The 24,143-nt window shown below is 42.6% G+C and overlaps 1 protein-coding gene across 3 annotated transcripts in view; it reads left to right on the plus strand.

Moving 5' to 3' along the window:
* The window catches only part of Eif4enif1 (eukaryotic translation initiation factor 4E nuclear import factor 1), a 47,994-nt gene that overhangs the window by 17,579 nt on the left and 6,272 nt on the right, over positions 1-24,143 (plus strand). For all 3 annotated transcript variants that reach the window (XM_006251291.5, NM_001107230.1, XM_006251290.5), the window contains exons 5-18: positions 2,814-3,100; positions 3,642-3,843; positions 7,289-7,464; positions 8,372-8,507; positions 8,710-8,889; positions 10,782-11,014; positions 14,963-15,034; positions 15,408-15,591; positions 16,617-16,696; positions 17,237-17,376; positions 20,255-20,339; positions 21,618-21,750; positions 22,891-23,235; positions 23,733-23,900. In XM_006251291.5, coding sequence (XP_006251353.1) covers positions 2,814-3,100; positions 3,642-3,843; positions 7,289-7,464; positions 8,372-8,507; positions 8,710-8,889; positions 10,782-11,014; positions 14,963-15,034; positions 15,408-15,591; positions 16,617-16,696; positions 17,237-17,376; positions 20,255-20,339; positions 21,618-21,750; positions 22,891-23,235; positions 23,733-23,900 — 2,421 coding nt within the window. The remainder of the gene's footprint in view (positions 1-2,813; positions 3,101-3,641; positions 3,844-7,288; positions 7,465-8,371; positions 8,508-8,709; positions 8,890-10,781; positions 11,015-14,962; positions 15,035-15,407; positions 15,592-16,616; positions 16,697-17,236; positions 17,377-20,254; positions 20,340-21,617; positions 21,751-22,890; positions 23,236-23,732; positions 23,901-24,143) is intronic.

Below are 24,143 nucleotides of genomic sequence, written 5' to 3' on the forward strand. Positions count from 1 at the left end.
TTTTTCTTACTTGGGCTCTACTTCAAGTTGGTTTTTATTCGTGATATGCTTTTCTTTTCTTCTTTCTTTTTTTAATATATGTTCACTTTACATCCCAATCACAGCTCCCCTCCCTCCTCCCTTCCCAGTCCAACTTTCCAAATCTGCCCTCTATTGCCCTCCCGTGTTCAGAGAAGGGGAGCCTCCCCTTGGGTACCAACCCACCCTAGTCCCAGCAGGACTAGGCGCATCCTCTCCTACTGAGGCCCAGCTGGGGAGTCCAGGTAGGGAGGGGATCTATGGCAGAGAACAGAGATGGAGATAGCCCTAGTCCACTTGTTAGGGACCCACATGAAGACCAAGGTACACACTTCCTACAGATGTGTAGGGGTCTAGGTCCATCTCCTGTATGCTCCTTGGTGGGTCACCCAGGCTCTGTGAGCCCCCATGCTCCCAGGTTAGTTGACTTTGTGGGTCTTCTTGTTGTGACATGCTTTTCTTTTCTTTTCTTTTTTTTTTTTTTTTTAAAGATTTATTTATTTATTATATATAAGTACACTGTAGCTGACTTCAGACACACCAGAAGAGGGCATCGGATCCCATTACAGATGGTTGTGAGCCACCATGTGGTTGCTGGGAATTGAACTCAGGACCTCTGGAAGAGCAGTCGGTGGTCTAAACCACTGAGCCATCTCTCCAGCCCGTGACATGCTTTTCTTACCTTTATTGAGATTTACTTATAGAACCCTTACATACAACATGTTCTTTGATGTTCTGACATGCATATCTGTATGAAACCATCACCACAGTCAAAATAATAAGCATTCTTTTTCTCTCCTATAAGTGCTCTAGTGTTCCAGTAACTCCTTTTCACCCCCTTATCATTACCTCCAAGAAATGAACTGCCCTTCTAGATGAGCTAACACTCCTAAAATTGTATGGGACTAGAATTGTCACCATACGTTTTCCTCAGTGAAGCTTCTTTCTGGAATCAAGGTTACTCTATAGCCCAGGCTGGACTCGAACCCATATCTCTCTGGGTCAGTCTCCCATGAACAATAGCTGGCTTTATCCATGTTGTTGAATGTGTAGTTCATTTCTCTTTATTGTTCATTAATATTTTATTGTATAAATTCATCATTATATCTGTATCTGTGAACAGTAGTTTGAGTTGTTTCTAACCAAAGTTGCTTTGAATGACGTATGTGTAAGTATGAGCATGAACATAGGAGTATTTATCCTGTGAGTGAGTACTTAGAAGTATTATAGCTATTACATGTACATGGTGTTTTAAGGAACTACCCTGAGGCTGGAGAGATGCAATGGCCGCTTTTCCAGAGGTGCTGAGTTCAAGTCCCAGCATTCTTCAAGCTTCTTATTTTTAAGGTGGCTAGACATTTTATATTCCTGCTCGCAGTATTTTCAAGTTCTGCTTGCTCCACATCTTGGTAGCACTTAGAATCCTTAGTCTTCTTAATTCTAACCATCTAGTGGCACATAGTGCTGTCCACATCTCTTTGCTGAGGTGTCTGTTGAATTGTTTATCCTTTTTGTTGTTTTAGTTTTTTGAGACAGGCCTTACAATGTGCCCAGATTGATCTTAAATTCAACAAACAGTCCCTGCATTAGCCTACCACGTACTGACTGTATAGGCATTCTACACTATGCCCAGCTGACTTGTCCATTTTTTATTTTTTATTTTAAATTTACTTAAGGAGCCAAGCAGTGGTGGCATAGACCTTTAATCCCAACTCTTGGGAGGCAGAGGCAGGCAGGTCTCAGTGAAGTCAGCCTCATCTGCAGAGGGAATTCCAAGACAACCAAGACACAGAAAGACCCTATCATGAAAAGAAAGAATTAAGAATTTCATGCGCATGGTGTTTTGTATGTCCATCAGCATAACAGAAGAGGGCATTGATCCCATTGACTGCAGTTATAGATGGTTGTGAGCGGCTACGTGGTGCTGGGAATTGAACTCAGGACTTCTGGAAGAGCAGCCAGTGCTCTTAACCGCCCTTGAATTTCTAAATAGTGTCTAATTCTCTCTCTCTCTTTTTTTTTTAATGTATTGGTGTTCTGTACACACACACACACACACACACACACACACACACACACACACACCACATTGGTTCTGTACACACACACACACACACACACACACACACACACACACACACACACATACACACACACCACAATACATGCCAGAAGAGGGCATCAGATTCCGTTGAACTCAGGACCTCTGGAACAGCATCCACTGTTCTTAACCACTGAGCCATCTTTCCAGCCACGAAAGAACAGTTTTAAACTTTAAACAAATTTTGCTTACCAGGCCTTCTTACTGGATAACACTCTTGTTGCTGTGCCTCAAAAACACTTTGCAAAAAAATAAATTATTCAAGTCTTGTGCAAAAAGTAGATTAATCATAGAATTCATTTATTATGAAATACACTTGTTTCTCTGAAGAAAAATATTTTAAATTTTAATGTAAAAAAAATAGTTCTACAGAGCCATCTCATTGCCAAGCCTGACCACCTGAGTTTAGTCTTTAAAGACTGACGTGCTGACGTGGTAGAAGGAAAGAGCCTGTCCCCACAGAGATCCTCCACACAGGGGCCATAGCATACACACACACACACACACACACACTCTATAAGGTTCGTTTACCCTGAATCACACACACACACACACACATACACACACACACACACACACTCTCTCTCTATAAGGTTCGTTTACCCTGAATCTGTGGGTAAGCCCAGTTGCCAGCCGACGACAGGGTATCTAAGATGTTGGTTTGCTTACCTTTCTCTTTCCGGCATCTTTTCAGATCCACGAGAGCGAGTGAAAGAAGATGACTTAGATGTTGTTCTCAGCCCACAGAGACGAAGTTTTGGCGGTGGCTGCCATGTAACAGCTGCTGTTAGCTCCCGGCGCTCTGGCAGTCCATTGGAGAAAGACAGTGATGGGCTTCGCCTGCTTGGTGGACGAAGAATTGGCAGTGGAAGAATAATTTCTGCCCGGGCCTTTGAGAAGGATCACCGTCTTAGCGATAAGGACCTACGAGACTTGAGAGACCGAGACAGGGAGAGGGACTACAAGGACAAGCGTTTCAGGGTTTGTCCTCTAACCCCCTTGGTTCTCAATCTTTAAAAAGATTTATTTATTTAGTATATATACAGTAGTCTCTCTGCCTGAAGAGGACATCAGATGTCATTATAGATTTTTATGAGCCACCATGTGGTTGCTGAGAATTGAACTCAGGACCTGGAAGAGCAGTCAGTGCTCCTTCCTCTGAGCCATCTCTCCAGCCCCAAGTGCTTGGAAATTTGATGCTCACCTCCTTTGTACTGTGTTTCTCTGTTGTTGCTCTTACAGTGGTACAAAACCCGGGGCCACACACTTGTCAGCAAATGCCCTAGCCTAGTCTGAGTGGCATCCTCCTAACCCCACCCCAACCTCAATTACTTCGAGAAGCTGGGGATCACAGCCCACTCACAGTAAACAAGGAGAACTCAGATGGCAGTGCGGCCATGGTGGTGCACTTAGATTCGCAGCACAGCGTCCGCATTTAGACTTCTGTCAGTTCATTAAGACTGGTTAAAGTGCTCACATTAGAACCCTGTAGTCATTCAGTCTTGCTTCTGTACTTTTTCAGAGGGAGTTTGGAGATAGTAAACGTGTCTTTGGTGAGCGTAGAAGAAACGATTCATACACTGAGGAAGAACCAGAATGGTTTTCAGCTGGACCCACCAGTCAGTCTGAAACCATAGAGCTGACTGGCTTTGATGATAAGATTCTAGAGGAGGATCACAAAGGGAGAAAACGAACAAGGCGACGGACTGCCTCTGTGAGGGAAGGTCAGTACCAATTTTGAACTTGTTTTGAAGTAATGACATGATGATTGCTTTAATTGCATGGTTGGTGATGGGTACCAGATTGTGAAAGGTAAGTTTTTAGTGTTCTGGCTTTATTTTATTTTTGGGGTCTGTTTGTAAAGACATTGCCTGCCAAATATTTTAGGTATACTTTTATCATGATTAAGAAATATACTCATGGGCTGGAGAGATGGCTCAGTGGTTAAGAACACTGACTGCTCTTCCAGAGGTCCTGAGTTCAAACCCAGCAACCACATGGTGGCTCACAACCATCTGTAATGAGATCCAATGCCCTCTTCTGGTGTGTCTGAAGACAGTGACAGTGTACTCATATACATAAAATAAATAAGATTTTAAAAAAAATATAATCATAAGAGATCAGACTTGGGGGTTGGAGAGATGGCTTAGACGTCAAGAGCACTGACTGCTCTTCCAGAGGTCCTGAGTTCAAATCCTGACAACCAGATGGTGGCTCAACCATCTGTAATGAGATCTGGTGCCCTCTTCTGGCATACGGGCATACATGCAGGCAGAGCACTGTGTACAAGACTTAGACTTGGGGCTGGAGAGATGGCTCAGTGGTTAAGATCACTGGATTTAATTTCTACCACCCACATGATAGCTTATAACTGTAACTCTAGTTCCAGGGTTTCAAAACCTACATACAGGCATACATGCAGGTAAAACATCAGTGTACATAAAAATAAATTTCGTAAAAGAAAAGAACGTAGGCTCTCCTGGGTACTTATTTCAAGTATAATTGAAAGCTTGTGTATGTTTTGGCAGGTATTAAGAGATGGGAAGGGGTTGGGGATTTAGCTCAGTGGTAGAGCACTTGCCTAGCAAGCGCAAGGCCCTGGGTTCGGTCCCCAGCTCCAAAAAAAAAAAAAAAAAAAAAAAAAAAAAAAAAAAAGAGATGGGAAAACACTTAATGATAATTAGTGTCAGTTTCCACAGACCCTAAAACAAATGTGGACATTAGCTAATGAAGTATATTTAAAAGTGAGACTAAGGGAGACATTGCAGTTCTCTTCTGTTTTCTCTGTTTTTGTACATTTTCAGTGCAGTAGGCTTTTTGTGTTTGTTTTTAAATGTGGGCACATATTCTTCTGGTTCAGGGAATTCATATGAAACTTGGGAGATTCTGGGGTTGTTGTTGTTTGAGACAGGGTTTCTTTGTAGCCTGGGCTATTCTGTAACTAATTCTGTAGACCAGGCTGGCCTCAGCCTTAGAGATCTACCTGCCTCTGCCACCTAAGTGCTAGGATTAAAGGCAGGTGCCAACACTACCCTGCTGGGAGATGCTGCTCAAGTGCCTTTGAGAGATGCCATTGTCTCAGAATGAAACAGCATCAGCCAGTGTGGCTATTTAACTCATGTCAGAGACCAAGCTTCTGTAGAAAATAATGTTTTCTGTGACTGAGATAAAATTCCAATGTCAGCCATTTATGCAGGGTTTTGTTCTGGGACAAGGCTTCATGTAACCCAGACTGGCACCAAACCCAGTGTGTAGCTGTGGGTGGCCTTGGACAGTACTGCACCATAATCTTTAGTACTGGGCTTATAGATTTGTCACCAAGGCCATTATTGATTTTTGTGTTTTAAACTGTTTGTGTGTTTATTGCGGAAGGTATCCAATTCGGAGACTGCATGTATACTGGGCAGACGCTAGTCTGATCTACATCCCAGCCCAGCAGCCTTTCTCTTCGGTTGCTTTCCTGTTACTGCTGTTCTGGAAATAGAGCCCAGATCCTAGAACTCGTAAAGCAAATGCTCTGCCCCTGGGACCTGTCCTTAGTCCTTGATTGGTTTTCTGTTGGTTTGGGGTTTGCTTTTTTTTGTTTTGTTTTGTTTTGAAGATTTATTTATTTTATGTATATGAGTACACTATTGCTGTCGTCAGACACCAGAAAGGGCATCAAATCCCATTACAGATGGTTGTGAGCCACCAAGTGGTTGCTGGGAATTGAACTCGGGACCTCTGGAAGAGCAGTCAGTGCTCTTAACCCCTGAGCCATCTCTCCAGCCCCTGGCTTTTGTTGTTTGTTGTGTTTTGACATAGGATCTGACTTGGAAATGCAATCGAGGGTAACTTTGATCTTCTGGTTTTCCTTCCTCTGCCTGATTTCTGGAATTACTGGCATGTGTTAGTAGGCTCAGTCTTATGTCGAGGAAGGGAATTGAACTGATGGGGTTCATTCATGGTTTGTGTTTGGTTAGGGTTTTTCTACTTTTTATTTATTTGTATATGTACACATATGTGCTAGGAGGCCCCGATGTGCCCCATCAACAGGCAGTTATGATTCCTGATATAGGTGCTAGAATGTGCACTCAGGATCCTCTGGATGAGCAGTATGTGCTCTTAGCCACTGAGCAATGTCTCTAAATGGGTGTGTGTGTGTGTGTGTGTGTGTGTGTGTGTGTGTGTATACATTTACGCAGGCACATGCTTACTATTGTGTATGTGTGTTTAAGCACTTGCAAATAAGTGGTTTTCAGAGTTTTTGTTTTGTTTTGGTTTCTTCTGTTTACATCATACTTTGCCTAAAATTAAAAGAGGACATTACTGAATTTCAGATATTCCTGGCCTTGAAGAGTAAGACAGAGCTGATTAGAGCAGGTTAGCAGTCTGCAAAAGTCTGTCTCACTATTGAATGTTGTAATAAATACCAGTATTTTATAAAGGGCAGTCATTAATGTACTGGGGAGATCAATGTGCTTAATAAGGTCTTTTTTCTATTTTTACGAGCTGGGGACCAAACCCAGGACCTTGCGCTTGCTAGGCGCGCTCTACCACTGAGCTAAATCCCCAACCCCAGGTCTTTTTTTTTTTAAAGGTAGGGTAGGTTTCCTAGAAGGGGTAACAGTCAGACCTTACATCAGTAATAGACCTTGTAGACAAGTAAAAATTGCCCATGTCAGTGGTACCAGATGCATGCATAAACACAGAGCCAAATAATTTGGCTTCAGAGACTTAAATTCAATTCTTAGTACCCACATTAAGCAGCTCAAAACCACATGTGTGTGTTACTAACTTCCCCAGAGGGAGCCAATGCCCTGTTCTCTGGCCTTCCAGAGACCTGTGCACATAATGCCATATTGCAAACACACACACATCCCTAACTAGGTTCTTCTTTTTTTTTTTCTTTTAAGAAAACCCACTGTATTAGAAAACTTGGCTTATTGAGAAGTGAGGCCACAGTCCTTTTCCTGCTCTGTTAATATTCTGTGTGGTTCACAAGGACTTTTTTCTCTTCCAGTTCTCAGAGACTGGGACTAAATGATTCATCATAAGAGGTGCCGTACCTACGACAAGAAGTCTGTTTACAGTCACGTTTGACTTCTGCGTGTGTTGATGGCTACCGGTACAGAGTAAGACTGGGCTATGTCCTTGATCAGGTGGTTTCTGTCTTGGTTTTGTTTTCAGGCATAGTGGAGTGCAATGGAGGGGTGGCTGAAGAGGACGAGGTGGAAGTCATTCTGGCCCAGGAGCCCTCTGCTGATCAGGAAGTTCCAAGGGATGTCATCCTACCTGAGCAGTCCCCAGGAGAATTTGACTTTAATGAATTCTTTAACCTTGATAAGGTGCCATGCTTGGCTTCGGTGAGTGTTACAACACATTTACAAATGTGTGATGGAGGGATTAGAGAATGACTCAGTGGATAAAACCCTTTCCATGCAAGTGTAAAGATTGAATGAAATTTAGATCTCTGAACTCGAGTAAGTGATAATGGTGGTCCTCCTGTAATTCCAGCACATAGAAGGTGGAGACAGGTTTCCTGGAGCAAGTTAGGTAACTGAACTAGTTCTGTTGGGGAGCTGTGGGCTCAACTGAGAGACCCTTGCTTCAATTTATAAAGTGGATAATAAGATGCCCAGCATCTACCTTGTGACCTCTACTTGCACACAGCATATGCCCACCCAAACACATGTGTATACCCCCACACGGGAATGACCATATATACATGTCACACACATACATACACACATGTGCACAAAATAAAAATAGACATGTATTTCGGAGTCTGGATGTGGAGTGTGTACCTATAATCTTAGCACTTGGGATGCTGAGACAAGAGGAGTTTGAGTCAGGCTGGAGCTACGTGATCATGTCAAGGCCTGTCTGACTGCATAGGAGAACTCATCTCAATTTAATAAGGATGGCGCGGCTAATTATGATTGAATTTCACCTAGTGTTTCTCTTTTTCCCCAGGGTTGAGTATCTTGTTTTGAGACAGGTTCTCACTGTGTAGCCTTAGATGGCCTAGAACTTAGAAATTAATGGCCTCTACCATCACTCCCCAAATGGTTTTTAGGTCAGCAGTATCAAAGGAAGTTTCAAAATCTATGGCTTAACATTTAACCTTCATGGCCTTTTCACCGTAGCCCTTTTTTTTTTTTTTTTCCGGAGCTGGTGACCGAACCCAGGGCCTTGCGCTTCCTAGGTAAGCGCTCTACCACTGAGCTAAATCCCCAGCCCCCACCGTAGCCCTTTTATCTTTCTTATCAGATGATAGAAGATGTTCTGGGAGAAGGATCAGTCTCTGCCAGCCGCTTCAGTAGGTGGTTCTCTAACCCAAGCCGGTCAGGGAGCAGATCCAGCAGCCTCGGATCCACACCCCATGAAGAACTTGAGAGACTGGCAGGTAAGATGACCTCACATTCTAGTCTTGTATGTCCGGTGGGCCTCCCCTGTCATGCTTCATTTTGTCTTCATTAATCAGTGGTCTGTAGTGTTAAAGAGGCTTTAGATACTGGAAAGCCTTCCGTTTCTATTCTTTTTATGCTCTGGAAGGGATGTTAATTCTCAGTGGGACCAACTGTGACTACATTTATTTACAAAATCAGGTTTGGAGCAAGCCGTCCTCTCTCCTGGACAGAACTCGGGGAATTATTTTGCTCCTATACCATCAGAAGACCATGCTGAAAATAAAGTGGACATTTTAGAAATGCTACAGAAAGCCAAAGTGGATTTAAAACCCCTTCTTTCTAGCCTTTCTGCAAATAAAGAAAAACTTAAAGAAAGCTGTAAGTATTTGTTGAGAAGCTGCTTTAGCTGTTTAATTTCATGTGTTCTTAAGTGTTCTAAGGAAGGAATAGTTTTATGTGCTACTTCTCATCAAGTCAGGCGCATGCCTCGAAGTTAGTTTCAGTGTTTTTCCAAAAGACCCAAGCACAGTGCCACACAGCCTTGAATCTTTTAAGCTCTGGCTGGCCTAGAACTTGCTATGTAAGTCAGGTTCGCTTTTATAACTCAGAACCTCTGGCCTCTGCCTCTAGAGTGGTGGTATTAAAGGCGTGCACCACACTTGTCTACTCTGGTTTTTCTTTACTGACCAGTAGCAGCCCAGTGAATGTTTCTGGGCTTGCCTGTTCCTCACACAACACTACCTTCCGTGTTCTCACTTAGGCAACAAGTTAGTACTTTGAGATCACAGTGCAGCCTTGTTGCTGTTGGATTCTTGTCCCTGGTAGCAAAGTCTGAAGAGACTTATTACAGGGTATCTTTCTGTGTGACACATGGGATCAAGTTTTTTGAGACTGTCTCTTTATGTAGTTCTGGTTATCACTATGTAGAGATCTTACCAAGGTTTGAAATCTCAAACCCCATAGTTCTGTCATCCCTGGCATCTAAATATTTTTGGTGTGGTTTATTCCATTTCTTCCTTTATTTTTATTTATTTATTTATTTATTTATTTATTTATTTATTTATTTATTTATTTATTTGAAAGTATGTTGTTGAAACTTCCTGACCCAAGGTTTCTGTGTGCCCTTTGACCCTTTAGTTCCTGAATAGAAGACACACACAGCTTTATATAAGCCTGAAACAGCACAGGAGCCGGACAGCTGCCTACCTCCATGTTGTTAGAGTCCACTTTCTTTCTTTTTTTTTTTTTTAATTAATTTATTTATTTCATGTATATGATTACACTGTACTCAGACACACCAGAAGAGGGCATCAGATCCCATTACAGATGGTTGTGAGCCACCATGTGGTTGCTGGGAATTGAACTCATGACCTCTGGAAGAGCAGTTGGGTGCTCTTAACCACTGAGCCATCTCTCCAGCCCTAGAGTCCACTTTCTTATTGATAACCCGGAGTCGTTACTTACTACTACTATGTTTCATCTGGGCCGCTCTCTACTCCAGGCCAGGCCTCGGGGCCACGTTTTTTTCAATGGTTCACCTAAACCCATGGAGGCTTCTCCTCCTTCCTCCTGCACCTTCTTCCTCACCTCATGGTTCTCTTTGACCCCAACCCAGTAAACCTCAACCCCACTTATATCTCTCTTCCCAGCTATTAGCTGTTGACATCTTTATTTACCAACCAGAAATGATTTGGGAGCACAGTCTACATCTTTGGGACAACCAGGTCCTGGGAGGCCGGTATTTAGCATTACAATAGATAACAAAAGGCCTGTATTTAGCATTACAATAGATAATCAAAGACCAGACTTCAAAAAATGAAAGTGAGACTCTGTATGTGCCCAAGGTGATGAGAGATACAGGGTCTCTGACTCTAGAGTTATGGGCAGTTGTGAGCTGTCTGGTGCGGCTGCTGGGAATTGAAGTCAGATCCTCTGTAAGACAATGTGGACTCTTCATCACTGAGTCATTTCTTCCCACAGGTGTCACTCTCCCCCTCTATTATCCCCTTTTTGTTTTTGAGACTAGGTCTGTTTAGTCCTTGCTGTCCTGGAGCTCACTATGCCTCCTTGAGTGCTCACCGTCTCCTTCGAAGTGTGTGATTTCAGCCTTATTCCTAACAAATTCATTTTAAGTGTTCCGTCTGTCTATTTCAGTGTCAGCCTTTTGGACAGCCTCACTACAGTGACGAAATAGTTGTCATTGGTAGCCAATGAGAATTCTTCCTCAACACCCTTTGCTTGGTGTAATAAGAACTTTCTCAACTTCTCAGCACATTCAGGGGTTGTACTTTCAGTGGAAGAGGTAGAAGCCGGGCTGAAGGGCTTGAAGGTGGACCAGCAAATAAAGAATTCAACTCCCTTCATGGCAGAACATTTAGAGGAGACCCTGAGTGCTGTGACTAGCAATCGGCAGCTCAAGAAAGATGGAGATATGACTGCATTCAACAAACTAGTGAACACCATGAAGGCAAGTGGGACTTTGCCTACCCAGCCCAAAGTCAGTGTAAGTATTCGGTACAACCTCGCCCAGCCTCTCCCACTGCAGTAATAAATAGGTTTGATGCAGGTATCCGAGTAGTTTGCAAATTTCTTTCTTTTTTTTTTAAAGTTTTATTTATTTTATGTAGATGAGTACACTGTAGCTGTCCTCAGACACACCAGAAGAGGGCATCGGATCCCATTACAGATGGTTGTGAGCCACCGTGTGGTTGCTGGGAATTGAACTCAGGACCTCTGGGAGAGCAGTCAGTGCCCTTGACCCCTCAGCCATCTCTCCAGCCCTGCATTTTCTTTAGAAGTTGTTTGGTCTTTGTTTGTCCCTTAATTATGGATATTGATTTGTTATTAGAAGAGGCATATCTGATGGTGTGTGTGTTTGGGACAGTAGTGTGGCCAACTAATTCAGTCTGCGTCAGTTAATGCAGTGCCTCTATGAAGTCTTTCCTAAGAAGGGAAGGACTGAGTTGTAGATTTTAGCCCTGTTTGGAGATACACATATCTAATATGTGGGGTTATCTATGCAAAAAGGAGAGGAAAAAAAGAAATTGATCCCTTGTGCTGAACTGGGCATAGTGACGTGTGCTTCTAACCCTAGTGTCTGTGAGGGCAGGAGCTCAGGGCCAGGTAGGACCACCTGATACCCATTTGTTTTATTTTGTTTTCGTTTTTTTTTTTTTCCCCCTAAGATAGTTTCTCTGTGTAGCCCTAGGTGTCCTAGAACTCACTCTGTAAACCAGGCTGGGGACAAACTCAAAGATCTCCCAGCTTCTACCTTCCAAGTGTTGAGATTAATGATGAACCATCACTGCCTAACTGTAGATAATGTTATAATAAAATTTTACAAGATTTATTTAATTATATTTGTATGAGCATTTAGTTTGTGTGTGTGTCTGTGCACTACTTGCATGCCTGGTGCACACAGGCCAGAAAAGGGCATCAGGCCCCCCTATGACTGGTGTTTCAGATGGTTCCGAGCCTCCATGTGGGTGAAGGAATATTTGTTCACTGGAAGAGCAGCCTGTGTGCTAACCACTGAGCAGCCTCACCAGCTCCCTACAGTAAAGTCTTTATTGTCACACTTTGTATATACTCAAATATCTAGATTGCCTGTTCTCTTGATTAGACTGATTAATTAAATTTAACTAAATCAATTAAAATACCAAAGGTGGAGCTGAGCATGGTGGTAAAGACTGATAGTTCCATCACTACTTGGAAACTGGAGGCAGAATAATTCCAAATTCAAAGGATAGCCTGATCTAGAAAGGTGCACACACACTGTCTGTCTGTTTCCCCCCCTTCTTCCCCCTCCCCCCCCACTCTGTATCTCTCTCAGTATATATTAAAGATGTGAGGGTTTTTTGTTTGTTTTATTTTAATTTAGTTTAGTTTGTTAAGACAGGTTTCTCTATGTTGCCTTGGCTGTCCTGAAACTCATGCTGTAGACTAGGCTGGCCTCTAACTCAGAACTCAGAGATCTGCCTGCCTCTGCCTCCTGAGTGTTCAGATTAGAGGTCTGTCCAGCACACCTGGCCATGGTAGTGTTTTTTACAAGACAATTATACTGTTAATTTACTAATAGTAAGAAGCTGCAATTGGTTTTGTTTGTATTTCAAGTTGCAGTTTGTTTTATATTGTAGATTGCTCCCCTAGCTTTAATTACTGAGTCGGCTCTCCAGCCATAATGCAGGTTTATAACACGCACTGATTTATAACATGCACTGATTTCCATCATAATGGTGTTTAGAGTGAGTTTCAGCTCAGTGTTAATGTGGCCCTATCACTTGTATACAGAATGATTGGGAAGCAAGACAGATCTGAAGGATGAAACCTAGACTCAGTTGCTCTGCTATATCAAGTCTGTCAAATTGAATTTGCCTCTTTTCCTCCTCAACCCTTTTTGGCTAGGAACTACAAAACGTGTGAACAGCAATAAATGTTTGATTCACTATGTCCTTTTACAAAGTATTTTGAGTGCATGTATGTATTCTTATGGGCATGTGTGCCACAACGTGTGTAGAGGTCAGAGGACAACTTGAGAGAGTCGTTTTCTCTTTGCACACTAAACCGTGGAGTTGATGTCGGATTGTTGGACTTGACAACAGGCACTTTACCTGATGATTGTCTCTCCAGCCCTGGGGTTTGTCACTGATTAGTTTTCATTCAAATCCTGCCATAGGGTTGCTTTCTCCTTTCAGCGTGAGTCTCCAGAGGTGGAGGCAAAAGAGCTGGGAGCAGTGGGGGAGGAAGCAGGAGAAGGGCAAGTTTGAGACCAGCTTGTGCTACATAGACAGACTCTCTGTCTTGAAGGAAAAAAGGGAGAGAGAAGGGAGTTCAGTATTTCATATCTCAACCTTTGATTGGTTTTGCACAATATTGACCTTCAGCTGTGAACACACTTGGTTTGATATTAGAGTGTCGTGCTGTTGTGCACATGTAGCTTCAGGTATGGTGGTGAAGTGAGCTTCTGACCCCTGATAATAAGCGGCTAGGTAAATATTTACACAGATTCAGAATTGTATCTGTGCTGGCTTGGTTTGCATTTGAGCTCCTGCTCTGTCTACTGCTGGGTACTAGTTCTCATCTGACTCTGTGCATCTGATAAAGTTCATCCCCAGACTGTCTTACATGGAATTGCTGACCCATGTAAATATGCTAAGCCATATGAAGTAAGTCACCTATCTATTGAAATCATCTGCATTTAGCCCTAATTCTAAAACCAACAATAAAAGGCTATGGACTTGGACGGATCCAGCCACTGGAAGGGAATTGCATCAAAGTACTACTGGATAAGCTTAGAGGCCACACAGTATTCAGACATATGGGGGTTGGGGGGGTGGGGTGTATACAAAGCAAGACCATTGGCAGACTCAGAGCAAAGGAGTCGTGTATTTAACTTAAAATAGTAACATTTAAGTTTCTGATTTTTTGGATTTTGAATTATGTTGGTCTGGCTGTCTGGAATTCACCATGTTATACTAGGCTAACTTTGAATACAGGTACACTTGCCTCTGTCTCCCAAGTGCTAGAATTTAAGGGCATGTGTTACTTGGCTAGGCCAAAACTTCAGAACAGTAACAATTCTGGCCAAAATTTGTATGTTGTTCATTATTTTTGTTTTAGTGTGTAATGCTTAGAATCAGTACCAGGACTTTGTACATTCTAGGAAAATGCTATACCTCTTGCCTAGTTCTTAGCCATTTTTTTGTGAAACCCATTCTTGCCTCAAACTCCTGATGATATTTCTGCCTCAAACAACAGAGTTCTAGAAAGAGTAGTGTACATGACTGTCATGCCTAGCTGTCATATTTCTTTTTTGTGAGTAGTGGTTTGTTTTGTTTTAAGGATTTTTATTTTAAATGTATTAGTGTTTTATCTGCATGTATATATGTGTATTCCATGTGCATTTGTGCCTATGGAGGCCAGAAGACATCTGATCTCCTAACTGGAGTAATAGATGGTTGTGAGCTGCCAGGTGGGTACTGACCATAGCGCCCAAGTTGGTCTACTGGAAGAGCAACCAGTGCTCTTACTCACTGAGCTCTCTCTCAACCCATTGTTTTTAATACTTTCTTCAGTCAGTAAATCTTGTTAATGACAATAATCAGTAAGGGTTCCTTCAAAATGAAAATCTCATAAATTGTGATATCTGTCTGAGTGCTTCTTGGTCTCACCTGTTTTTGATGGTGGGGGCAGGGTGTCATGATAACAGGAATGGACTACTCTGGCTTTGGGAATATTTCCTAATGACTCTTCATGCACATGGGAAGGATCTTTTGAGCTGCATGGGGTAAGAGACAGTTGGTTGAAGGTTTTCTGTGATGTTGAGTATTGAGTAATTCTGCTGTTAACGGTCAACTTCCTTGGGAGTTGCATATTTTTTGATGTATATGGTCTCCAATCTATAAATTGTGTTAAAACTGAAAACCGTTTTATTTATTTATTTTTTTTTTAGCGAAATCTTGAAAGTCACTTGTTGGCTCCTGCTGAGATTCCAGGCCAGCCTGTCCCTAAAAACATCCTACAGGTATGTTACAGTCTTATACTGATCCCTCAGAGTAACCTGTGTGAGACAATCAGAGATATACTGTTGCTACCTAAGATCATCTGTTACGTTGCTAATCCCAATTGATAGGGGGGTGCGATGGCTTTAAATGTTTGTTTTGCCAGTTTGTTGTTTCTTTGGAACTTGATTACTATCTGTATCTGTAGCCCTAACTTAAAGCAAATGTTAGTAGCTAAACACTTGGGAAATGTCTTCTATGTGAGCTCCCAGATCCGCAGTGCTGCATGGAAGAGGCATTGGCTGGCTTCAGAAAGTGAATTTATATTCCAAAGCTTCTAACTAGAAGGAAGAAGAAGTAGGTTTGTTCACAGGAATCTGGTATTTCTGCCTATAGGAACTTCTGGGTCAACCGGTTCAGAGACCTGCTTCTTCCAATCTTCTCAGTGGCCTTATGGGGAGCTTGGAGCCTACTGCATCTTTATTGAGCCAAAGAGCACCCTCTCCTCCAATGTCACAGGTGTTTCGAACTCAAGCCGCCTCAGCAGACTACCTTCATCCAAGGATACCATCACCCATTGGTAACTAGTGCTTTAGCAGTTCTGGAGATGGAGCCTAGAGCCTCATCCCTACCAGTTAAGCACTCCACCACTGACGTGGGTTCCCAACTCAGTAGCTGCTCGTACGCATGCCTGCTTTCCACCTGGGTCTATGCAGGTCATACTCATTCCCTAGAGTTAGGTCTTTGTCAAGGGCATGCTAAAGAATTTTAAAGAAAATGTATAAAGGTGTTAAACTGATTTCTGTAGAGAGTGTAGTCAAAGTGGAAGATAGTTTATTTTCTCCTTAAAGTCAACATATTCATAGTAAACTTCTTTGTATAGCTCTGTAGATTTCTTAGAGAAATCAGCTGAAAATGGTTAATTTGGATTCTTAGGTCTTCAATAAAGAACTTTAGGAAGCCAGGATGATGATGGTACACTTCTATAATCTCAGCACTTGAGATGGTGAAGCACAAGGATCTCAAATTTTAAGGCCATCCCGGGCTATATAATGAGTTTGGGGCTATATGAAGGAGCCAGTCACAAGTAGTGGCTCTCTGGCAAGCACTTGAAGTTGGTAAATAGGGAGCAGTGAAGTCCTGTAGTTGTGTCAGAATGTGCCTGGAAGAAGCGATTCCAGGGCTTGGTGTTTCTACCATGGAAACATTAGAAGCAGCTGTCTTTGCCTTTGCTGGTCATATGCCTTAATATGTGTCCACAGTTATGTAGAGTTGTGAGGAAAGAGTCTGATTGATCCTCAGAGCACCGGACTTTGCTTTAGTACCAACTGGTTTGTCAAGCACAGGCAGTTTGCCAAATAGACATGTTCTTAGCTCTCAGAAAAGGACAAATGTAACAACGTGCGTGAAGGTTACACCAGCAGGGAAAGCCATTAAGAGCTCTGCTTAAGGCCCACATACACACTGTGGGAGGAGAGGGAGAAGAGTACATATTATCAGGCCAACAAAGCATCGCTTAGGCCAGGGCCAACATGTTGGTCGGGTGCTTACGCTGTCCTGGGCTCTAATGCTTGACATCTATTGATTCTGAAACTTTCCTGGCAGGTTTCCCATCAGGACCCCAGCAACTACTTGGAGATCCATTCCAAGGCATGCGCAAGCCCATGAGTCCTGTCACAGCCCAGGTCAGCTGAGCTCTTTCTCTTTGCCTTTTCACTCTTGCTCTTGCTTGGGTACAGAGTTGAATTGCAACAGTAACGTACATGGGTTGTTCCACTATACGGCTATATGGCTATAGTTCAAACCCATACAGAGGAAAAAATTGCTGAGTGATGAGTATTATTTAAATTAAATTTTTTTCTTTGGATTTACTTACTTTATTTGAGTGTTTTGCTTCCGTTTATGTATGTGCTCATTGACAGAGTTTTCAGGAAAGCATTGGATCCCCTGGAAATGGGTTATGGATAGTTGTGAACTGCCTGCCATGTGGATCTGGGGATTGACCGTAGATTCTCTGCAATAGCAGTAAACGCTCTTAGCCACTGAGCTATCTCTCATCCCATATTTAAATTTTAAAAATATTGTTCAGTGGACACCAGCATAACTTATTAGTTATTTGCAATATTGAGTTTTCTCAGCTACTATTTAAGATATATGTTTATGGACGAGTTGAACCTCCTTGATCTTTTACCGATTGTCTGTCCTCTACTACTTCTGTTGATCAGATGAGCCAGCTAGAACTGCAGCAAGCTGCTTTAGAAGGGCTGACCCTGCCACATGACCTTGCAGTACAGACCACACCCTTCTACCAGCCTGGTTTTAGCAAACCTCAAGTGGACAGAACCAGAGATGGGCTCAGAAACAGGTAAATTACTAATCCTACTTATGCAGATTTGGTACTGATTTATAAATACAGTCTTCCTGAGACTGGTAAATCATATATATCATGAATTACATAGCATGAATATAATTTACGTATGCTGATTCAATGTGAGATAGGAATTCCATCCCACCACAGATGCTGTTGATAGAGGAAATGTGGGTGAAATCTCCAGGGTCCTCCAGGTCCCATTTGTCACTGTTACCTTTTTACCTCCCTCAGGTGACCACTGTCTGACCTTTATACAAATGATCACTAATTTCATTTTTTATTCTATATAACGTTTTGTGTTCTTAATTTGTAAATGACTTTTACATTCCAGTTGGCTAGTCAGGAGATAATATCTCATAATTGCACCTTACAATTTATTACAAATAAATACATTTTTTTTTAAATTTACAGTGTTACTACCAGCTAATTTTTTTTTCAGTGCTGGGGATTGAATTCATGGCCTTGGACATACTAGACAAGTACTCTATTATACATCATACCCACTAGCCCTTGTTTCTGAGTTTTTTTGGTTTGATTTTGGTTTTGGTTTTTTCTTTTAAGTCAGAATTTCTCTGTTTATCTTGACTGTCCTGGAACTCACTCTGTTGACCAGGCCGCATTCGAACTCAAGAGATCCTTTGTCTTCGGAGTGCTGGGTGTGCCTAGCTTTCTTTTCTTTTCTTTTTTTCTTTTTTTTTTTTTTCCAGATTACCTTAGCTTACTTTGTATTTTGTTTTTTGGGATTTTTTTTGTTTGTTTGTTTGTTTGTTTTTTTAATTTGTTTTGTTTTTGGGACGGGGTGGGGTCTCGCTGTTACATCATTGGCTGAACTAAAGTTCCTGGCAATCTTTCTGTGTGTGTTTCTAGAGTGATGGCATTGAGAGTAGGTGCCATTATGTCCAGCCCTTGGTCTTTTGAATCAAGGCCTCAGTATGCTGGCCTTGAACTGTGTGGCCCAGGGGTCCGCAATCTCTTGACTTTCCCTCTTGTGTGCTGGGATTATGGGTTTGCTCCTCACAGTCTGCTTAATCATCTAAGTGAGATGGTGAAGCCAAACCTGATGTGACTTTCTCTTGTCACAGATTGTGTGTACTAACTTAGAGTCAGTCTCCATGGAGGATTGTTACATCAGTTTGGTGGTAGAGCTAATGGATCCAGTCTTTCTTTTTACCATTTGTATGTGTTCCCACATGTGTATATCTTGTGAGCTTATATGTATGTACCATGTGTGTGCAGGATCCCCATGGACCAGACCACAAGGGGAAACTGGCACTGGAGTTACACATAATCATTAGCCACCATGTGGGTAGTGGGAGCTGAACCCCCTCAGCCCTGTAACCACCGAGCCATCTCTGTAGCCCGGCTTGTTGTTGCTGTTGTGTTTTTGTTTTTTTTTTTTTTTGTTGTTTTTTTTTTTTTTTGTTTGTTTTTTTCTTTTTTTCGGAGCTGGGGACAGAACCCAAGGCCTTGCGCTTGCTAGGCAAGCGCTCTACCACTGAGTTAAATCTCCAACCCCGTTTTTTTTTTTTTTTTTTTTTTTTTTTTTTTTTTTTTTTTTAAATTGTACTCGATACCTGTGGATGCATTTTTTGTTTTTTGTTTTTTTGGTCTGTTTCCCACTTTTGCCCTGCAGCCTAAGAGTCTGACGCCCTTGAGATTAGAGTTGTCATCTGTTCTGTTCAGGTTTGTCTCCTGCACGGACATTTTTCCTAACACAAAAATGCTGTTTACAAAAAGGAGTAAATGATAATTGTGTGAAACTTCCAGGTTTGGAGATTTTTCGCATATACACATAGAATGCATTGCTGTGTGCTCAGACTCATCTCAGAGTAGCATGGAGTTTCTTGATACTGATTGGAAAGCTTACAGTTAGGATCCCAGCGTTACCTGTGTTTCAGAGGATTCTGCTCATTGACTGTGGGTAGTGAATAAGCTTTTTTTCTCCCCGTTTCTATGTCAACTCTCTTCTAGGATAGGCTGGGGATAGATATCCCAGCACTTGGGAGGCAGAGTGGAAGATGTCTGAGTTCAAGGCCAACCTGGTCTACATAGTGAGTTTCAGGGTAGTCAGTACTGTGTAAAGAGACCCTACCTTTACAAAGAACAAAACCTCATTTGGTAGGGCATGAAGAATGTCACTGGGTTGTAAAATAACTCATGCTCCCAGTTCTCAGTTTGATTTGAATTAGTGTCTCAGACAAGAGCATCGGCTGCATTATGGGCACTGTGAACTGCTGCTTTCACCTATCTGGAGTATTGCAGTCCCTGGAGTGAAGGCTGTTAGCCAGCCCACTAATGCTGTTCATGACTAAATGTGTACCGGCCTGGATGCCCTAGATGCCCAGTGCTCTCTGCCTAAACCTTTGTTTCTTCTCCTTAGCTTTTTTTTTTTTTTTTTTTTTTTTTTTTTTTTTTTTTTTTTTTTAAGGGAGGTGTCAGGTATTTTTCCTTGCTGTCCTTAAACTGGCTATGAAGGCCAGTTGAGCTCGAACTCAAAGATCCACATGGCTCTGCCTGCTGGGATTAAAGGCAAAGTACCACCACTACCAGGCTGCTCCTTAGCTTTGTACTGGTCTCGCCTAGCTTCCTTCCTTCTTCCTCCTTCTCTCCTTCTACTTTATTTTCCCACTATACCTTGTTGGTATCTTACACCTATATCCCTTGGTTTGCCTCAGGTTATTGACTGCTTCCACTACACAGAGCTTTGCTCTTCCCTCAGAATTTAGCATGCACTTTTTCATATTTTGAATGTTTGAGAAGTTAAATTGGATAAGTGAAGGTATACTAAGTTCCTAGACTGGTCTTGAATTAGATGGTTTTAAGACTTGGCATTACATAGTTTGGAGTGACTGGCACTGTTAATTGTTTACAGGCAACAGCGAATGACAAAGTCACCAGCACCCATGCACCGAGGAAATTCCTCTTCCCCAGCTCCCGCGGCCTCCATCACGAGCATGGTCAGTGACGTTTAAGGAACTGCTTGGCTTCCAGATTCTTCATCTGGTTATCTGTGTTGCACCAGTGTGCTAATTATGTATCTCTGAATGCCTTCTAGAGGAATACTGACCTTTCGTAGCTGTCTGTTTATTACATCTTTCCCTAACCCATTATTCTAGTAAAGAAAGTATGCTCTAGCAGATTGGAGAACTTATGCCACAGTACAACTCAGCTTAAAAAATAGCTGGGCCTGGCTCGGTGGCACAAACCTTTCTCTCTCAGCACCTTGAAAGGCAGAGGCAAATAGAATTTAAGGCCAGTGTGGGCCTCATGTGAGGGTCTAGTGTGACCCTCCAAAAATAAAACCAAACCAAAAATAAAGTAGCCGTTATGGGAAAGTAGAAGGACAAATATGAGGCAGGAAATGAGAGAGGAGTGACTGGTCACATGGACTCCAGTGGTGGGTCTGTAAATTGTTCTCCTTTGGGTTTCTTTATCTGTGATGATAAGTCTAGTTTTACCAGTGGGTTGGGTTTTCTTTGTTTTTGTTTTTTTTTTAACCCGATACAGATGACTTATCCAATCAAAGCTGATAGGCAAAGGGGAAGAACAATTGTTCTGTGCTTCAGGACTCACTCCATAGGGGACTCTGCACTAAATACCTTGCTTTAGACAAACTCTGGAAGGAATTTTATTCATGAGTTAGGCCCTGTCTCTTCCTATAAAGTTCACTATAAAATTATGTAACGTCATTATAAAATAAGCAAGAACAAAGAACCCTTAAGTAAGTCCTGGTAAGGTGACAAAACCTGTAAGACAATCGAATTTTCCTATATGTAATTTTAAAAGAAAAATACGAAGAACAAGGATTCTGAGGTTGTCTCTGAAACATTGCTTCCCCATTTATTTCCAGCCACGCTCTTCCCGCTTACTAGCCCTATTTCAGGGTTGAGAAACATAGGAACATACACAGGCCCATTTTACAGGGTGGCGAACATGAGTTTGAAGCTCCTCAAGCAATGACTACTTTCCCCTTGGTGTTCTCTTCTAGTAGCTATAGACCAAAACATTAGCGTTGCCTGTGCCCATGTAAGGCAAAATGGGAACTCTTCACCATGTTGACCATGACCAGACTAAGGGCAAGTGCTGCATAGCCCAGTGGTTAAGTGCTTCCAAGCATGTGTAAGACCCTAGATTTAATCCCCAGTGTCCAAAAAAGTGAAAAATAAAACACTGGCTTATTAGTATTAGGGAAAAGACACTTGAGTATGCTGATGTCTGCCTCCTCTTCTTTGCAGCTTTCTCCTTCCTTCACCCCTACCTCAGTGATCCGCAAGATGTATGAAAGCAGAGAGAAAAGCAAGGAGGAAATAGCACCCGGAACAGTGGTTCCTGGTGATGGTAAAGAGGATGCTCAGAAGGCCAGCGAAGGTACTGCTGCTCACCTTGTCAGAGCATAGGCATGCACGACTGAACTGTGAGGGAGAGGAGGTGATAGGCTCAGTCAGACTTGCTCACTTGACACTGTGGCCAGCTGGGGTAAAGATGTGCTTTGGCTTATGATTCTTAGTCTTCCACGTTGAATGACAAATTCATTTAGCATACTGATATAGCTCAGTTCTTTGTTTAACATACGTGTTTTTCCTGTGAGTATGTCTGCACCATGTGCATCCAGTGTCAAGAAGGCATCAGAACCTCTAGAATTGGAGCTAGAGGTGGTTGTGAGCCACATGTGGGTGCTGGGAATAGGTCCTCTTCAACAGTCTCCGGGTAGATGGATCCAGGTTTGTTGTTTCGGTTACAGGTTTTACTTGCAACAGGATCTCACTATGTAGATGTGGCTAACCTCAAATTGACAGAGATCTTCTTGTCTCTGCCTCCCACGTCCTGGGATTAAAGGCACCACAACTACACACCTGGTACTTGTGCTTTCTGTTTTGAAACACTAGTCAGGAGGGTTTGGGTTGTATCAGAAGTCCTCTGTGCACTGGGAGTGAATGCAGCTCAACTAAGCAGTGGAATACTTGCCTTGCTGTGTACAAGGCCACGGGTTCATGTTTACTTCCCAAGAAAGGAAACAACTACAAAAGAATTCCAACAAAGAATTTGAAGACCTTGTCATCTATGGGCTGGAGGGATAGCTCTTCCAGAGGATCTGGCTTCAATTCCCAGCACCCACATGATGATAGGTCACGACCTATGAATCTGTGACTTCAGCCCTAGGTTACCTAGCACCCTCCCCTGGCCCCTATGAGCACTGACCTTATAGGCATGCAAACATACATGCAGGCAAAACACCATCCACATACAAAAAAATAGGAAATCAAGGTAAGCAAAATTTTGGCATTTAGTCTTAGCTCAAGGCCTAACTACTCTGTGACCATAACTCAGCTCCTGGGGTTTTAGAGAGTCGTAGGTTATGTGTCTGTCTGCATGACTTTCCACAAAAGCATCTAGCCTGATTAAGAGGAAACAAGAACTGTCAGATTTTTAAAAAGATTTGCTGGGCTGTTAGGAATTGAAATTCATAAAGGATATCAATACCAACATTCTGTGAATGAATCCTTTCAGAAAACCTGCTGTCATCCAATTCCATATCCAATTCTGATCAAGACTCTTCTCCTACGGCAAATCCTAAACTTTCAACATTACAGCGGTCTTCATGCTCCACCCCACTGTCCCAGACCAACCGTTATACCAAAGAACAAGATTATCGCCCTAAAGCAGCTGGGAGGAAAACACCTACCTTGGCATCCCCAGTCCCAGGAACACCTTTTCTCCGCCCTACCCACCAAGTTCCCCTCGTCCCTCATGTTCCTATTGTTCGACCTGCACATCAGCTTCACCCAGGATTAGTCCAGAGGTTGATAGCCCAAGGGGTGCATCCACAGCATCTTCCAGGTTTGCTCCAAGCTGGTGAGTTTCTGACTGGGTGTGGGCATTGGTTATTGGTCCTAGTATTAAATCCGCTACATTTTGCGTTGTATAAGGTATTCCAAAAAGGCCTTACTAGAATAAGATTCTTCCACCTACTTAAGTAGTGGGCCCAATCCATTGTCATTCCCTTAGTGTGCAAAAATATGGGAAATAAGACAGTGGGGGTACAGCCTTTAACCCCAGCACTCAGGAAGCAGAAGCAAGTAAATATGAGAATGGCCAGGGCTACACTGAGAAACCCTGGCTCAAAAAGCCAAACAAAAAATTAGGAAACCTACCTGGCTTTGTTCATTTAAAATTGTCTGTGTATGTATGCTCATGTATATATGTTTGTGTATATGCATATTCGCATACCTTGGCACACCCACCTCCTTATAAGTTTCCAAATCAACAAAAAATGTTTGAGAAAAATTGTAAATTTTTAGGAACATTAACATAACTCAGAAACTCAGAAGTTTCTTCTTTCTCCCCATCAGGTGTGCTTCCTCCTGGGATAGACATAGCTCCTTTACAGGGACTATCTGGCCCACTCCTAGGTCAACCCTTGTACCCTTTGGTCTCTGCTGCTAGTCACCCTCTCCTAAACCCTCGTCCTGGGACCCCTCTGCATTTGGCAGTGATGCAGCAGCAGCTACAGCGCTCAGGTAAGGTTTAGAAAAAGGCCAGTGTGGCTGACCACACTGCAAGTTTCTGAGATTTCCGGCAAGCAGTGAGTTATCACTGACAGGTGGGGTGAGCTGACCTGTGAGTTTCTGGGATAAATACTACTGCAAGGACAGTGGGAGCCAGGCAGGCATGCTCTGGCTTTGTACTTCACCTATTAAAAGGCTGAGACTCTGCTGAAAGCCTTGGTGGGCTTTCCTATGTCATCTGGCATTCTACATTTA

Source organism: Rattus norvegicus, chromosome 14, assembly GCF_036323735.1.
Source record: "Rattus norvegicus strain BN/NHsdMcwi chromosome 14, GRCr8, whole genome shotgun sequence".
NCBI classification, from domain to species: Eukaryota; Metazoa; Chordata; class Mammalia; order Rodentia; family Muridae; genus Rattus; species Rattus norvegicus.